We start from the raw sequence: 18972 nt of genomic DNA on the forward strand, positions 1-18972 counted from the left end.
AAGTATTATGAATTTCAACAACTTTTTTAAAACTATCTTCAATTTGAACATTTTAAGACTGAGCGATGATAGTAAACTTCAAAATTCTAAAGTGTGGGTAGTGGGGCAAGGGACAACGAGGGTGGTGTGAATGAGTGTGAATGTGAAAGCCGTGCGTCTGGTCTTGGCTACTCATTATTAGAGACAGCCTTGCTATATATATATATATATATATATATATATATATATATATATATATATATATATATATATATATATATATATATATATATATATATAGCCTATTGATTGTAGTATACTTTATTCAGTGGGCTCTTCTGTATCGTTAGCGTTTCCTTTTATACGCATTTTTAAACACTTCAGTACTGGGATGCATTTTTACCTTGAGTATGTATGATTAGACGATTTTGTTTTTATATGAGGAAAGGTCTATGGAGATCAGAAGATTAATGGCCAGTCTTCACTATCTTAATCCCCATATAAGTTTCTGAAGCTGTATAAAATCACCAAATAGTAAGCAGAAAGAATATGGAAACGCGTCATGGTACTCAATCTCATTCCTTTCCCTACAGGAACTTCTGCCCCTACACGGTGAGCAAGATGGTGTCCTGCAAGGTGCTCAACGGGACGGAGACATACACGGGGAGGGTCGCTGTCGGCCAGAGGAGCAGATTAATGTAAGTGCTGATAAGATTTTCCCTCAATTAGAACGGAAATGTCGGAAATAAAAACAAAACGTGTAAGTCTCATGGCTCATGTAATATAGCTTCTCTTTTATAATGTTCGTAGTAGTAGTAGTAGTAGTAGTAGTAGTAGTAGTAGTAGTAGTAGTAGTAGTAGTAGTAGTAGTAGTAGCAGTAGTATTAGTATGAGTAGTTATTGTGGTATGCCTTATAAATAAAGATTGGATACGTTAATTCCACTATTTCGTCATTCCCTTTCTATCGCATCACTGAACCACCACTTCCTCTTTCACGACAGGACGCTGACTCGGCCCCACTACTCCATCACGTTCAAGGAAGTGCAGGAGACGGAGTACGGCTGCTGTCCAGGCTTCCACGGCGACAACTGTGATAACAGTAAGACCAGCAAAGGCAGCCACTGTATTTTTCATACAATTCGCATAAGTAGGATGAAGATAAGCCTCACTGATTTCGAACTTTTCAGTGTCTATCACGCCTCTTTCCTGTTAGGCGATTTCAAGAGCATCTTCATAATTCTATTGATAGTTTAACAAGGATTCTCTATCATCAATCGAACGGTACTCATGAAAAACCGACTGGTCGTCTCAGTGGCACTTAAAATACTCCATACATGAGAGAATAAAAAAAATGCTTCAAAATATGCGTCTCGTATATTCGCAAGCTCCTGAGGGTTTATCATATTAGCACTTGTATCGTCGAACTTTCTACAAAAGGACGATAGTGTATTGTCTTTTGTTGGAAGCCAGGTTGTAGAGCTAGTCAAAGGAATATCCTAACAGTTGAGGCCAAGGAAGCTGTAGATTGCATACATTCCTTGGACAGGGATTAAGGTTCAAAATGGCGCTTGTTTGTGTTAGACCTCAAATCATAAATACTTTTAAAATGCAAGTATTTTATTGAATCATGAAAAATGAGACTCACAAGAACACAAGAAAATAAGAGCAGACACAAGAAGCCGTCAGGGGTAGCTACACGTGGCAGTCCCTGTACGTATACACGGTGTGATAAGTGTAATCTATATACACGTGCTGGAAATGATTGAGAAGGTCCATCCATTGTTTTGATTGTTGTTTTGCATATTGGAGCATAAGTTGTGTGAAATTTGTACCTCTCACCAACTTATCTCGTCAGTGTAGCGGCAGGTTTGCATCTCAGCATGTTCGTCGTGCGAGCCATGCACTCTCTTCTCCACAAACTCTCTTTCTTTTCAGTTGTTTCATACGTACACAAATGAACAACAACGTGGCATCAATATCGCTACTCACGAATAACTCCGCCATTGTTGCTGAGGAAGGGATAAAATATTGAACCCTCTTGGGGATGACTGTGTGTGTGTGTGACACGACCAAGGAATGCATCTGTGGCCTTGACCTAGGAAGCTGTGGCTATGTCTTATATTAAAAGATGGAAATCAGAAAATCCTACATTTACGTTTGACAAGCACTTTATATTTTCCCCCTTTTTTTTCTCCTATAATGACAGATTTTTCCTCTTTCATGCATTCGCTTTGGGATTACGTAAGTGTACATTTTCCTTGGTTCAGTTCAGTTTAGCTTATACACGGTAAGTTGCTCTTCCTGTTCCAAATTAATTGATATTCTTTTTCATGTTTTACGGTTTTGGTTGAACTGAAAGTGTATTCTTGTAGATTCCTTCTGCATTCCTTTCATCTCTGTATAAATGAAGTGAGGTGTGGGTAGGCTATTGAAATGAACACCTTGTACTGTCCACAGGATGCTTCAACTGCACGCAAATCCAACACCTCGAGTCTCGGGTCCGCACACTGGAGGCCAAATTACTGCGGTCACCATCTGCGTCACTCCCGCCCCTGAAGGACACAGTGATCCAGATGGGCCTTCCAGACACTTCCCACGTCCAGGACCACCCCCTCAATGGTAAGCGTGGGCGGGGACGCGGACGAGGCAGCAACAGAGGACGCAACAAGAATTCCAACAGACATCGAGGGCGTGGAAGTGACAGGCGAGTGAGTGGGAGGCGCGGCGGGAATGAAGTTCTTCCTGAGGCAACCTATGAGGTGAGTGACGGTGTGGACCTGCTGCAGGAAAGTGCTCACTGGGCATTGTTGGTGGAGTGGTGTTTTCCACCTCCACCATGAGTCTGACTAGCCATCTTTTTAATGCAACACACCGGTGGCAACCTGCCGGAGGAATGATATTAACGGCCAAGGACAGAGATGGGATGGTGCAGGCAGGGATGTGGGCAAAAAGTCACATTATAACAGGTACTGCCTTGACCACAGGCTGTGAGCTCCAGTCCAGACCAGTGTTCCTGCCCTCCCGGACCTCAAGGCATCCCTGGCCGCGATGGCATCCCTGGTCAGGATGGAAGCCCAGGACCCCAGGGACCCCCCGGACCAGCAGGGCCAGCAGGGCCACCAGGACTACCTGGTTTGGTAACAAGTAATTCAGGTAAGAAGGGACAAATATTGAGTGCAGAGATACAACCCAGTGACTCTAGGATACTATCTTGCTGGCAGCTGCCTGTTGGTGACAGTAGTGTTTCCGCAGGTGATGGGCGGCAGGATGGTCAACCAAACTACATCCCTGGCTCACCTGGCCAGCCTGGCAGCCCTGGTGTGCCTGGCGCCCGTGGTGAGCCTGGCGTGGCAGGCAGGCCAGGGCCAGTGGGACTGCCAGGCCGCCCAGGTGAGCCAGGTCCCCCTGGACCTCAAGGACCAACAGGCCCACAAGGTGAGTGTTGTGACAGGAGACACAGAAGAGTGCATGCTGCCTTATACACTGGCAGCTGATGCTTCACACACATGGCTTCCTCCAGCTTCTTTTTCTGTACACAGGACTGCCTGGAGTGGGCGTGCCAGGACCCAAGGGTGACCGTGGCCTGGATGGACTGCCTGGAGGAAAGGGTTCAAATGGACCGCCGGGTCCTGTGGGGCTGCCAGGAGCACCGGGACCCAAGGTGGGTGAATGAACATTGTCAGTATGTATTGTGGTGATTTTCTGTATGGTGAAGTGTTGCACTGCACTGTCCACTGCTGCCATGGGAGTTTTCTTGCCATTCACAGGGTGACCCTGGGCTTAATGGCATTGCTGGCAACCAGGGCCTGCCTGGACCCAAGGGGGAGATTGGCCCTCTGGGACCATCAGGACCAGCTGGTAGACCTGGGCAGCGAGGAGATATTGGCCCTGTAGGACCTCCAGGTGTCCCAGGTCCCCCTGGTCCCCCTGGACCACCCGGACCATCATCACACCAGGGACCTGGGGGATTTGGTCTGGGCAACTACTATGGTGAGTTCATCATTCACTGTGAGCCTCACAGATTGCTGCAGTGTTTATGTTGCATTGTTCTGTGCTGACACAGGGTGACACAACACTCTTCCTGCAGGGGACTACCCTGATGTGGCATTTGAGGGCAGCGGTGACAACCTTCATATCGATGACGATGAATATCCACTTGAAAGGCCTGGTCTTCCATTGCCTCGTGGTTTCCCGGGGCCACCGGGACCCAAGGGTGATAAAGGTCAGACCACTAAGCTCATGTTCTTAATGGTGTGTATGTGACATACTTGTATTATCTGGGTACTGTTGTGGTGCTTGATATCATCTTTTCACTGCCATTTTATTTCCAAAGACACACACACACACACACATGGATTTTAAGAGAATGCAGGAGCAATTGGCAGAAAAAGTTTGTGAAGTAATTGATGCCTCATTAAGGGAAGGCGTAGTGCCCCAAGACTGGAAAAGAGCTAACATTGTCCCAATCTATAAATCAGGTAACAAGAGAGACCCATTGAACTATAGACCAGTGTCACTTACAAGTGTGGTAGCTAAGATGTGTGAGAGGGTGGTGAAGACTAGATGGACAGACTTCTTGGAGAAAAATGACATACTTTGTGAGTGTCAATTTGGTTTTAGGAAAGGGCGTTCATGCACGACAAACCTGATATGTTACTATTCGAGGGTGATAGATGTAATACAGGAAAGAGATGGTTGGGCTGATGGAATATATCTGGATTTAAAAAAGGCCTTTGATAAGGTACCACACCAGAGACTGATCTGGAAACTTGAAATGGTAGGAGGAGTGCATGGCAGTTTACTAAAATGGATGGAAGACTTTTGGTAGGAAGAGAAATGAGAACAATAATTAAGGACAGACCATCAGAATGGGGATTGGTGGAGAGTGGAGTTCCACAGGGATCAGTGTTGGCACCAGTAATGTTCGCAGTCTACATAAATGACATGGTGGATGGGGTGTCCAGTTATGTGAGCCTATTTGCAGACGATGCAAAATTGTTACGAAAAGTGAGATGTGACAAAGATTGCGAACTACTCCAGGAAGACTTGGACAGAATATGGAAATGGAGCTGTACATGGCAAATGGAGTTCAACACGACAAAATGCAAGAAAATAGAGTTTGGCAAGAGTGAAAGAAGAATCAGGAGTATGTACAAGATAGGAAATGAAGACATAAAACCAGTCATGAAGAAAAAGACCTTGGGGTGACAATTACCAATGACCTATCGCCAGAGAGACATATAAACAAAATAATTGGAGAAGTATTGAACTTATTGAGGAACATAAGAGTGGCGTTCGTATATCTAGATGAAGAAATGATGAAGAAAATAATTACTGCAATGATAAGACCGAGGCTTGAATATGCAACAATACAGTGGGCTCGAACTTAAAGAAACACATAAGGAAACTAGAGAAAGTACAGAGGGCTGCAACGAAAATGGTGCCTGACTTAAGAGATTTGACTTATGAAGACAGACTGAAAAGAATGCAACTTCCAACCCTGGAAAACAGAAGAGAAAGGGGAGACCTGATAGCAATATACAGAGTGATGATTGGCATGGAAAAATGGATAGGGAAGATCTGTGTATGTGGAATGGAAGAATGTCGAGAGGGCATGGGAAAAACTAAAATGGCCACTTATAGGAGAGATGTGAAAAAATATAGCTTCCCTCATAGAAGGGTGGAAGCATGGAATAGTTTAGACGTGGAAGTGGTCAACGCAAGGAATATTCATGATTTTAAGAAAAAGCTGGACATTAATAGATATGGAGACGGGACAACACGAGCATAGCTCTTTTCCCGTATGTTACAATTAGGTAAATACAATTAGGTAAATACACACACACACACACACACACACATTAATAGATATGGAGACGGGACAACACGAGCATAGCTCTTTTCCCGTATGTTACAATTAGGTAAATACACACACACACACACATACACACAGTTGTGTAGGTGTGTGAAGAGTGAAGAAGATTGTGAAATTTTACAGGCAGACCTGGATAAGATTTGGGAGTGGAGCAAGAGGTGGCAAATGGAATTTAATCTGAGCAAAAGTCATGTGATGGAGATGGGGAAGAGTGGAAGACGGCCAAGAGGGTCATATAAGATGGGTGAAGAAGTAGTGTTGAAAAAGGTGGAAAAGGAAAAGGATTTGGGAGTGATAATACAAGACCATGGGCAGTTTGAGGCTCATATTGATAAGATGTTTGGAGAAACGTATAATTTGATAAAAATATTGGATTAGCCTTCCATTATATGGATAAAGATATGATGAAGAAATTAATTAGTATGGTAATTAGACCAAGATTGGAATATGCTGGAGTGGTTTGGTCCCCTTATAAAAAGAAGCATATAAGGAAGTTGGAGAGATTGCAGAGAATGGCAACAAAAATGGTTCCGGAATTGGCAGAAATGACCTATGAGGAGAGATTAAAAGAAATGAATTTGCTTACCTTGGAACAAAGAAGAGAAAGAGGAGATTTAATACAGGTTTATAAACTGTTGAACGGACTGGATGAAGTGGATAATGAGCAAATGATGTTGAGAGAGGAAAACTTAAATAGAACTACAAGATTGCATAGTAAAAAGATAGCCAAGGGAATATGCTTGAAGGATGTGAAGAAATATAGTTTCCCACAAAGATGTGTGGAGGTGTGGAATGGTTTGAGTGAGGTGGTGTCAGCGAGGAGTGTGCATAGTTTTAAAGGAAAGTTGGATGTGTGTAGATATGGAGACGAGGCCACACGAGTATGATACCCAGGCCCTGTAAAATTACAACTAGGTGAATACACACACACACACACACACACACACACACACACACACACACACACACACACACACACACACACACTACACACCGCGTAGTGTAGTGGTTAGCACGCTCGACTCACAATTGAGAGGCCTGGGTTCGAGTCCGGGTAATCGGTGAGGCAAATGGGCAAGCCTCTTAATGTGTGGCCCCTGTTCACCTAGCAGTAAATAGGTACAGGATGTAACTCGGGGGGTTGTGGCCTTGCTTTCTCAGTGTGTGTTGTGTGTGTTGTGGTCTCAGTCCTACCCGAAGATCGGTCTGTGAGCTCTGAGCTCGCTCCGTAATGGGGAAGACTGGCTGGGTGACCAGCAGGCGACCGAGGTGAATTACACACATACACACACACACACACACACACACACACATGTGGTTAAATTTACTGACTACTTGTGGTATTTCTTCTTGCAGGAGAACCAGGGAGTCCAGGCATCAGAGGAGACAGAGGGTCTGCTGGCATCCAACAAGGCCCTCGAGGTGAGTACTGCTGCAAAGAGGACAGCTGTTATGGGGTTGTGGGGGAGAGAATAGTCTCTCCTTCCCCCCCAATTTCCTCTCTCTCTCTCTCTCTCTCTCTCTGGGATTCAGTAAGCCTGGGTAAGGTTGCTCCAAGATGGGCTGAAGTTTGGCTGAGGCTGTAAGAAGGCCACTCTGGACTGGCTTTGGGCTTGATTGGGGCTGGATTAAGGCTGAGTTGAGGTGTGGCTGTGTTGAGGTGAGGATGTTGGTGTTACATTGGTGTGCAGGGAGCCAGAAGCGACAGGTGTGCCAGAAGAGCAGAGGTTCCTTGGTGGTGTAGTGCCATGTGTCGGGTGCTTATCAAACCTTGCTTCTGTGTGCCTCATCTCAAGATCTAAAAATATTTTCCTCTCTTCTGTTTTACTTTTCTTCTTTCTTCTAATTTTATGGAGTTTTATCCTTACGCTGTTATGATTTTGTTTATACAGGAAGTTTTCATGCTTTTCCATTTTACTCTATATCTTCATCAGGAAAATTTTTTTCTCCTTTCTTCGAAGTGTAAATTTCTATTTATGCATGAAGGTCTCTCAATTTTCAGTGCCACTCCATATCTTCTTCACCAATGACATTTCTTCACTTGTAGGTTCCTTGTGTTATGTCAGTTGGTGTCACACTCTCCCTCATCAGTAATCACTGGTACCTACTCTTCAAGTCCCTCCTCACACAAATCTTTCCTTACATGGTCTTATCATCTTAATCTTGACTCTTATTCCTTTGCACTTCACATGGAAGCACCTGTATGCACAAATATTTCAATCTTTTGTTCCTCATTTCCTTGTCCATATGCAAAGTATGTAATGTAATTTGGGAAATAAGGATAAAGGGTCAGTTTTAGTTGACTTGGTTCCTTAGTTCTGAAAAGGATGATGCAATGTAAGCTCTCTATTTCCCTGTTCCAGATGGTGAGCAGGAGGCCTCCATCACAGAATTGTACCTGACGGTTAAAAGTCTCAGAGAAAAGATGAACTTGATGGATGCTCGAGTCCGCATTCTGGAGAGGGAAGTTGCAAGGATCACTGGTAAGTATACTTGGGCTCTTTTATTTTGTGATTGCCTTGCTGTTGTACTCTGCTAATATCTGTTTGATTCCTTGTCAAGTCTTAATCAGCAGTCAAGCAATACTGCACAGTGCAGTCACTTCCTGTGTGTGTGTGTGTGTGTGTGTGTGTGTGTGTGTGTGTGTGTATTTACCTATTTACCTAATTGTAACATACGGGAAAAGAGCTATGCTCGTGTTGTCCCGTCTCCATATCTATTAATGTCCAGCTTTTTCTTAAAATCATGAATATTCCTTGCGTTGACCACTTCCACGTCTAAACTATTCCATGCTTCCACCCTTCTATGAGGGAAGCTATATTTTTCACATCTCTCCTATAAGTGGCCATTTTTAGTTTTTTCCCATGCCCTCTCGACATTCTTTCATTCCACATACACAGATCTTCCCTATCCATTTTTTCCATGCCAATCATCACTCTGTATATTGCTATCAGGTCTCCCTTTCTCTCTGTTTTCCAGGGTCGGAAGTTGCATTCTTTTCAGTCTGTCTTCATAAGTCAAATCTCTTAAGTCAGGCACCATTTTGTTGCAGCCCTCTGTACTTTCTCTAGTTTCCTTATGTGTTTCTTTAAGTTCGAGCCCACTGTATTGTTGCATATTCAAGCCTCGGTCTTATCATTGCAGTAATTATTTTCTTCATCATTTCTTCATCTAAATATACGAACGCCACTCTTATGTTCCTCAATAAGTTCAATACTTCTCCAATTATTTTGTTTATATGTCTCTCTGGCGATAGGTCATTGGTAATTGTCACCCCAAGGTCTTTTTCTTCATGACTGGTTTTTATGTCTTCATTTCCTATCTTGTACATACTCCTGATTCTTCTTTCACTCTTGCCAAACTCTATTTTCTTGCATTTTGTCGTGTTGAACTCCATTTGCCATGTACAGCTCCATTTCCATATTCTGTCCAAGTCTTCCTGGAGTAGTTCGCAATCTTTGTCACATCTCACTTTTCTTAACAATTTTGCATCGCCTGCAAATAGGCTCACATAACTGGACACCCCATCCACCATGTCATTTATGTAGACCGCGAACATTACTGGTGCCAACACTGATCCCTGTGGAACTCCACTCTCCACCAAGCCCCATTCTGATGGTCTGTCCTTAATTATTGTTCTCATTTCTCTTCCTACCAAAAAGTCTTCCATCCATTTTAGTAAACTGCCATGCACTCCTCCTACCATTTCAAGTTTCCAGATCAGTCTCCGGTGTGGTACCTTATCAAAGGCCTTTTTTAAATCCAGATATATTCCATCAGCCCAACCATCTCTTTCCTGTATTACATCTATCACCCTCGAATAGTAACATATCAGGTTTGTCGCATGAACGCCCTTTTCTAAAACCAAATTGACACTCACAAAGTATGTCATTTTTCTCCAAGAAGTCTGTCCATCTATTCTTCACCACCCTCTCACACATCTTAGCTACCACACTTGTAAGTGACACTGGTCTATAGTTCAATGGGTCTCTCTTGTTACCTGATTTATAGATTGGGACAATGTTAGCTCTTTTCCAGTCTTGGGGCACTACACCTTCCCTTAATGAGGCATCAATTACTTCACAAACTTTTTCTGCCAGTTGCTCCCTGCATTCTCTTAAAATCCATCCTGATACCCCATCAGGTCCCACAGCTTTTCTCACTTCTAAACTCCCCATCATATTCTTGATCTCCTCCACAGTTACTTGAAACTCCTTCATAATCCCTTTCTGTTCCATTACCAGTGTGTGTGTGTGTGTGTGTGTGTGTGTGTGTGTGTGTGTGTGTGTGTGTGTGTGTGTGTGTGTGCTTAGCATTTTCTTCTTCCAATGATCCTGTGATCTGCTGCAGTCTCCTCACAGTGCCTGATAACTGGTGGATTCCTAGCAGATCAAAGTTGATAATGAAAGAAAAAGGCTAATACAATCATACAATGAAAAGGAGTGGATGCAATTCGGCTTCTGACAACAACTGTACTGTGATTCCTTGACTGACCGTCACTTGTGCATGAGTTGTTACTTTGGTGATGGATTGTGCTCTACTGTTTCATAACATCAGACAATGCAACTTCATTTACTACATACATTAGTTGTACACAAAGTTACAAGCATGTACGCTCACTAAATTACCTATTTTTCAAGAAGGGTCTAGTCATTATCTGATTAATCTATTGTAGCCTAGAAAATGTGTGAATGATGTGGGGACTTCTGTCTTGGCTGGGATTTTAGTGGGTTTCCTGTGGCCATACTGTGAGGAAAGAGGCTGAGGGGAGAGCCAGTGATGGGGTGGATGGACAGTGTGAGGAGTGCTTGGTGCAGAAGGGATGTCTGTGGAATGAGGGAGGATGGTGGTCTGGAGCAGGGATGAATGAAGTGCAGCTGATGCAACAATGAGTGTGTGGCTGTAATGGGTGGGTCTCTTGCTTCTGTTCCAGTCAATGTGATGACATGATATATAAATATTTTTGATGGGATGACCAGTACTAAGATCACCTTTCTCTAAACTTGACATTTTGATATGCTAGAGTGCAACTTCCATTAACCAGCATGCAATTACATTCTCAGCACACAACTCATAAAATCTCAAAAAAGAAAAAATCTAATAGAAGCAACTCAGAACTGTCCACTAGTAAGTCCTCAGGTGGTGCTGGGCTCACCTGGCTCATCTCCAGCCTGGCCCTGGCCTAACCTGTCCTAACCTGACACTAACCTGTGGAGTGAAGGTCTCCCGGCAGCCTCTGGGCAGTCCACTTCTGCAGGGACCCTTCAGGAGGTAATGAACAAAGTAATAAATAACACTGGCACACTGTATGTTATAATGATACCTGCAACACAACACAGCATGTTACTGTGTATGTCACTTGTGCCACACACACACACACACACACACACACACACACACACACACACACACACACACACACACACACACACACACACACACACACACACACACACACACACACACAGTGATGATACTGAACACAGAGATATATGGATAAAAAGAGATATGAACCTAGAGGAGAGGGAAAAGGAGAAAGTGCTAAGAAAAAAACGAGAAAAGGACGGAGATTGAGAAAAAGAATTTCTACTGGAGGGTTCTAGATATGAGACTAACGAAGTGGTATCTATGCAAGAAATTAAGAGTGACTTATACTAATATAGATGGGTTGTTATCCAGCATGTTGGAGGTTAGGGATTATTTGAAAGAGAAAAAGCCGGATGTGATGTGCATTGTTGAAACAAACTAAGAGAGGAAATCCATGTTAACTTTAAAGAGGAGGAATATGATAGCTGAAGGAGAAACAGGAATGATAAAGGGGGAGGAGGAGTGCTTATAATGGTTCATGATAATATAAGTGTGGAGGATGTGCAATATGGTGAGGACAAAGTGAATGTAATGGGAGTAACAATCAAAACAGGAATTGGAGAAGAGAAAAATCATAGTTAGCTACATATGTGCCACCAAAGACATAAAGATATGAAAAGAGAGGTGATAAAGTGCCTAGATAACATGATAAGAAGAGATGGAAGAATACTTGTAGTTGGAGACTTTAACTGTAAAAAAGTAAACTGGAGAGAGATGGAAATAATGGATAATGCTGGACAGTGGAGCGAGGAGGTGTTACAGTTGACTATGGTTAATACAATGAATCAGTGGATGGAGGAATCATTAAGGTACAGGGGGAAGAAGAACCATTGTTGCTTGACCTAGTATTCACAAAGAAACCAGAGCCCCCTCCAATCATGCAATACTTTAGTCCAATGGAAAGAAGTGATAATGTGACATTAGAGATGCAAATACAGGAGGAAGATGACATAAGGTACAGAGATGACTACAAAGGAGAGAGATTAAATTATGCAAGAGTGAATTTAAAAAAAACTAAGGATCTTTTTTGCTGATATTGAGTGGAGAAACATTATGTATGAAAAGACAATACAAGGGAAATATGAAATAGTCTTACAGAAATATAATGAAGGAGTAAAAAAATATGTACTTTTTTATAGAGTTAAGAAAAAGATATACACTTGGTACAATGCTAGATGCATAGAAGCTAAAAAGGCAGAAGATAAAGCTTGGAAGAAACTCATAAAACAGAGAAATGACAATAACAGACGGCAGTATAGGGATGTGAGAAATGAATATATTAGAGTAAGGAGAGAGGAAGAAAGAAACTTTGAGAAAGATGTGGTGAATAAAAGCAAAGATGAACCCAAACTTTTCTACAAGTTTATAAATGGCAAAATGAAGAACAAGGAAACAATAGAAAAAATAATTAAAGGAGGAAGACATACCAAACAGAGAAGGAAATGTGTGAAATAATGAATGAGAGCTTCAAAACGGTGTTCACTGCAGAAGATTTCACAGAACCTAATAGGACATTGCATTGCCAAGGATTACAGGAAATCACAGTGCACAAGAATGATATTGGAAGATTACTGGATAAGTTGGATGTCAGAAAAGCAATGGGGCCAGATGGTGTATCAGGCTGGGTGTTAAAAAAATGTAAAGAGCAACTACTGGATCCAATTTGGGAAATAATTACAAGTTCAATAAATGAAGGGAAAGTTCCACTAGAATGGAAGAGAGCCAACATAATACTGATATTTAAAGGAAGAAAGGCAACTGAACCACTAAACTACAGACCAGTGTCACTTACAAGTGTTTTTGGGAAGATGTGTGAAATAATTATTAAAAAAAATGGATTAAACATCTAGAAGAGGAACAAGTCATATCAAACAGACAATTTGGGTTCAGGACAGGGCGGTCATGTGTATCAAACTTATTAAGCTTCTACTTGAGAGTTATTGCAGGACTGGAAAACAGAGATGGATGGGTGGACACAGTATACCTGGATATAAAAAAGGCTTTTGATAAAGTCCCTCATGGAAGACTACTTTGGAAACTAGAGAACATAGGAGGACTGTGAGGAACTTTGCTAGAATGGACAAGAGATTATTTGAAGGATAGGGAGATGAGAACTGTGATCAGAGATACATACTCATCTTGGGGTAAAGTAACAAGTGGAGTGCCACAAGGGTCAGTGTTAGCCCCCATTATGTTTCAGATTTATGTAAATGACATTCACATTGGGGTAAACAGTTATATTAATTTATTTGCTGATGATGCAAAGCTGCTAAGAGTTATCAAAACCAGAGAGGACTGTCTGCTGTTACAGGAAGATATAAACAAGATCTATGAGTGGAGTAAGAAGTGGAAATTGGAGTTTAATGCCAAGAAATGTCACATAATGGAACTAGGAAAGAGCAAAAGAAGACTGGTATGGAACTATTTGATGGGAGAGGAACAAATAATGAAGACTAAAGAGGAAAAAGATCTGGGAGTGATTATACAGGAAAATCTGAGCCCAAAAAACACATAAGCAAGATATTTGGATTATCATATAAAATGTTGACTAATATAAGAGTGGCATTTCAATACATGGACAAAGATATTACGAAAAAAATCATCACAAACATGATACATCCAAAGCTGGAATATGCAGCAGTGGTGTGGTCTCCAAGCTCTAAAAAGGATATAAGAAGATTAGAAAGGATACAGATGATTGCTGCAAAGATGGTGCTGGAACTAAAAGACCTAACATATGAAGAAAGACTAAAGGAAATGGGACTGCCAACCTTACAATGTAAAAGAGAATCAGGGGACCTAATAACAATGTACAAGATACACACACACACACACACACACACAAACACACAGTCTACATCTATGGTGCTAAACAACCACAATTTCATAGCAACACACAGAGCAGCCACACATCCAACTTCTTATGACCTGTGACACCATACAGTAGTGAGGTGAGCCACACGCTGGACCACCGCCACCACACAGGCTGCTCCCGCTGCCACTAACACTGCGCTCTCCTGTGTGTTGCAGGCCAGCGGCAGGGCAAAGAGTACCTTAACCTCATTAAGGACTGGCTGCCTTCTGAGGGGCCCTGGACCTAAAGACCTAGCTAGGTTGGGAGCAGCGCTGTGTGGGCAACCTGAACATCCACACCACCACCACCACCACCGCTACAACTACTAACAAAACAAACTACTTCCCATGGTTCAGTAGCTTACTGTCCAGACCTTAATCAAATACTCCAACTGAAACACAACATCCTCACACTGCCAGGGTGTTAGTGTTGCTGGCCACTCAATACCTACCAAGTGTTGTCTGAAGACTCCCAGTAGAAAAAAAATATGTCCTTTTCATGTGGTGATATTGAGTCTGTACCACAAATATTCTGCTGAGAAAGTCAGAATATCCTTTAATTGTTGATTCATCGTACTGAGTTTGGTTTGCCTGCAGTGCTCAAATAATAAGCTTCATAACTCAGGATGCTAACACTCCACTGCCAATAATTGTATGCATGCTTTGTAATAAATGTCTCTTTCATGGATCAGTAGATTATATTAACCAATTATACTGTGTACTGTAACTCTGAAGGTAAGGAAAAGATATCTATGTTTGTTTAGTCATATAGTAATATCTTCTGTAGCTTAAGACAACCATTGCTTCATATTACCACCTCCGATACCTGCAGGAATGATAATAGTAAGTACATTTAATTAGATGTTGTATGTGCATCTATCAACTAGAACCTATAAAAAGTTGTCAAAAGATACTAATGGGAGATAAGAAGCAGAATTTACAGACTGTTTTAGCTGATTGATTGATAGTTAGCATCTGAAAGTTCTAGCAGTACTACACTATTATCTGACAAGTAACTAAAGAAACTAAGGGTTTTAAAAATCTGTCTAAACTTCTCATTACCGTGACACATACACACACCAGGATTATTTAAAAGTGTAACTCTTTCCCTGCCTTACTGAATCATTTTGAATACCAAGGATAATGTGTCAAACCTTTATAAGAGTCAACAAGGAAGAAAAATGGGCTAAATTTTTGGAATTCTAGCCATAGCTAATAGTGTTTGGAGGTGGCTGTAGGACATGATGAAATATCTCACCATGCTTAGTGCTTAGGAAAGATGTACCAAATACTCATAACAGTGAAAGGGTTAAAATAATGATGAAGTTTAAGTAAATGAGATATACAGATGGAACTCAACACACACACACACACACACACACACACACACACACACACACACACACACCATGTAGCGTAGTGATTAGCACATTTGGCTCATAACCAAGAGGACCCGAGTTCGAGTCCCAGGTGCGGCGAGGCAAATGGACGAGCCTCTTGATGTGTAGCCCCTGTTCACCTAGCAGTAAATAGGTAAGGGATGTAACTCGAGGGGTTGTAGCCTCACTGTCTTGTAGTGTAGTGTGGTCTCTGTCCTACCGGAAGATCGGTCAGTACAAGCTCTGACCTCGTTCCGTAGAAGAAAGGCGACCATGGTGAATACACCTTTATTTCGTGGCATCTTGTACAATATGAAATATGTCTGAATAAATTTGTTTCACCAATCCTTTCAATCCAAATAAACACTTGCTTGCTAGTCAGTCATCTGAGGTGCAAGAGTGACTAGTAAGGTACACTGTGTATCAATCAGACACAAACACCTGTACTTACCGATCAGGAAGCTTCAAATGTTTTGGGCTTTGAATTGATTTGATTCCTAGAGTAGATGTTGGGTGATTCTCTCTCTCTCTCTCTCTCTCTCTCTCTCTCTCTCTAACCCCAAATATATTCCTAAAGTTAGTAATTTCTGACCACTCAGTTGTAGTTAACATAAGAGTCTCGGGTTCTTGTATTCCTTTTCCTCTTCTTTCTCCTTTGTCTGCCTCTCAGTTAAAGTGTAAAGGCACTCTCTTCTCTTCAGGTCATTGATAGTATTCTTTGTTGCTGTTTGGGAGATTCACTTGTAATCCTCTCCCTCTTCTCTCTCCCTTATTCAAATTATCTACACACTGTTTATCTTCAGGTTGTTGATAATATAGTATTGTTTATTGCTGTTTGAGAGATTCACTTATATTCCTCTCCCTCTTCTTCTCTCTCTCCCTTATCAGAATTATCAATGCACTTTTCTATTATCAGGTCAAGCTGGTGGGGAGACGCTGCTGCCTGGCCACCCTGATTTGCCGTACAACCCCAGCAGAGAAGTGCCTGATGCTTCACCTGACTACAATACCCAGACTGATGACCTCCTGAGACGGGTGAGGTTATCAGAAATTAGAAGGATTATGTTTTTCTTAGGCAATAGCTTGCTACAGTTTCTTCTCAGCTTGGTATTACAGTTGGTATAGATGTCAATAACAGTTTTGACTTATCACTTGCAGTAAAAGATGTCATCAAATACCAAATAAATTTTTATAACTTGAAGCCTTACCTTGGATGAGTCATATTGAGATAAAATTTCATGTGCCATTATCATTCAGAAGATTAGGAGTGAAATTACTCTGGTCAGTGAAATAAGTCATGATCTAAGGTTCAGGAGCTAAAATTCCTTTCAACTTGTAGGTCGACCGATTGAATGGACTGGTTAATTCTGCCACTCCAACGAGAGGAGGAGGACGCCCAGGCTCTCTGGAGCCACCCCGAGAGATTTACCCCGTGGGACTTGATGGGGAAGGACTAGAAGATAACAACAGCACCTTTTCACCACCAACACCAGAAGATGAACTACCAGCACCAGACACGTCCAGAGTGGAGGAGGAGACAACCACTCTTGACTCTGCGTATGAGGATGGGGCGTCAGGGGTTGAGTACGATTACTCAGAGTATGAACCCTATGAATATGGTGACTATTTAGAATACACTTACTATGATTATGGCGAGAACACACGCACAAAGAGACAACACACGGCTGCGAATGACGTGAAGGGAACGCATGAGTCAGCCAGAACATCAGGGGATTCTGAACACATAAAGAGTGGCAGGAGACAAAAGCAGAGAATATCAACAAAGAAAAGAAAAAATACACAAAAAGTAATATCAGAGACAGATTCACACAAGAGGGAGACCATACCACTCAGCACAGGACAGCAGCAGGGAGACCAAGAAGCTGGCAGGGGAGGAAGGACATACAGCAATAGGAGGATAGAGAACCTTCACCCTCTTAAAGCCTTTGGTCTCCGATACAGACGTGGCCTGGATTACCTCCTGGGGAAGTCTAGCAAAGAGGATGTCACTTGGATATAGTTATTGCAGTTATAGCTCTATTTTTATATACATTTTCTCTCTGGTTGTAAAATGTCTGAGAGTGACTGACAGGATGCATCAGTAATGAATGATGTGATAAATATTACGATGCCTCCTACTGTGTTGTCTTGAACTTTCACGTAGCCTTTTGCTTTCAAATGATGCCTGATTTTGTGCATTCTATTCTTAAACCTTACCCAGTTCATACACGGACTTTATAAATGAGCATCTAGGGACCAACAGAGAGACAGCCACACAAGCAGCTATGCAGGATACAAATCTTGAGTGTCTTCAATGATTTTGTTGCCTTCAGATACACAGCTTAAGAAAATGTGCAAGTATATTCATAGTAGGTTCTTTTTATAGACTTGACTTTGCTTTGTTGTTACTCTGAAGCAAAATAATGATTGTCATAGATTTTGTCATAACTTGAGTAGCTACTTTGTTTAAATGTTTTCCATTATTATCATTCTAAAATCACTCACTTCCACTGTTTTGTTAATGCAGTGTCCCCTCAGGAGCACCACTGCAACACTGAGACAATATCTGAAGGGCAGTCATGAGGGAAAGGACCCACATCAAACACAGGCAGGACATTTACAATAGCAGGAATCTGACATGCCATCAGTCACCAATGAGGCTAAGATGATCTGTGCTTAGAGGGGTCAAGATTGCCTCACACTGACCTGCCACTGTGCTAACCTTGCCACATGAACCTGCCAGGAGTTTGTCCACATAAAATAATGCACATTAAACTGGTAACTGGGAAATATTAGTTTGTCTGTAGATAAAACACAGCAAACTGGGAACATGAAAGTGGCAAAGAAAGGAACCAGTCACTATTGTACAGCCATGGCCGAGGGTGTGTGGTGCTGCCTGAGCCAAGACACAACACATATTGCTTCATTCAAAACAGACACACAAATGGCTCCAACAAGTCTCAGCATTGCACAATTCCAAAGGACCCTCAGCTGCTCTCCTGGACTTCAGGCACCATGTGACTTCACTAATCAGGCAGTCATCCTACATTTCTTGTTTATTTACATTTTAGGGAGGAATTGTCTAGGCTAAAACTTCTACACTCTTTAGGGGAATGCCGTTTAACTTAATTAGATTATAAGCTGTAATTGCAAGTAACATTCATTCATTCCTACTTTTCTCAACTGTTTGTTATTCCATTTTCAATTGTATTTTTAGGATATGTTTTCTATTCCTGATGCCTTATGAGCTCTAGAGAAAAAAGTCTCAAAAATTATGCTGTCAAGTCTGCCACTAATAAAATAATTAGTTGTAAAAATTATTGTGTTATTTCACAAACAATGCCTACCCATCATATATCTGACATAATGAAGATCCCACTTAAAAAATCACCGAGGAAAATAACAGGTAAATATGTACTGGACTATATCATAGGATATCTTTTCAATTTCACAGAGTGATGAAAAACAGTGTTAATAAATAATAGCATCATTTGTCTAAAATATCACCACAAAATATC

General features: G+C 41.8%; 1 protein-coding gene across 6 annotated transcripts in view; it reads left to right on the top strand.

Annotated features, from left to right (window-relative positions):
• The window catches only part of LOC123512248 (collagen alpha-1(III) chain-like), a 72201-nt gene extending 53430 nt beyond the window's left edge, over positions 1–18771 (top strand). For 3 of the 6 annotated variants that reach the window (XM_045268514.1, XM_045268515.1, XM_045268516.1), the window contains 12 exons: positions 573–677; positions 982–1079; positions 2438–2739; positions 2965–3133; positions 3233–3415; positions 3520–3641; positions 3748–3970; positions 4068–4202; positions 7212–7277; positions 8219–8338; positions 16371–16489; positions 16794–18771. In XM_045268514.1, the coding sequence (XP_045124449.1) occupies positions 573–677; positions 982–1079; positions 2438–2739; positions 2965–3133; positions 3233–3415; positions 3520–3641; positions 3748–3970; positions 4068–4202; positions 7212–7277; positions 8219–8338; positions 16371–16489; positions 16794–17474 (2323 nt within the window). In that variant the 3' untranslated portion in view covers positions 17475–18771. Of the gene's footprint in view, positions 1–572; positions 678–981; positions 1080–2437; positions 2740–2964; positions 3416–3519; positions 3642–3747; positions 3971–4067; positions 4203–7211; positions 7278–8218; positions 8339–14252; positions 14764–16370; positions 16490–16793 lie in introns of those variants that run through there. The other 3 variants (XM_045268517.1, XM_045268518.1, XM_045268512.1) reach the window with 3 other exon arrangements.
• The last annotated feature ends 201 nt before the right edge of the window (positions 18772–18972 follow it).

The sequence above is a fragment of the Portunus trituberculatus genome, chromosome 33, assembly GCF_017591435.1.
Source record: "Portunus trituberculatus isolate SZX2019 chromosome 33, ASM1759143v1, whole genome shotgun sequence".
NCBI lineage: Eukaryota > Metazoa > Arthropoda > Malacostraca > Decapoda > Portunidae > Portunus > Portunus trituberculatus.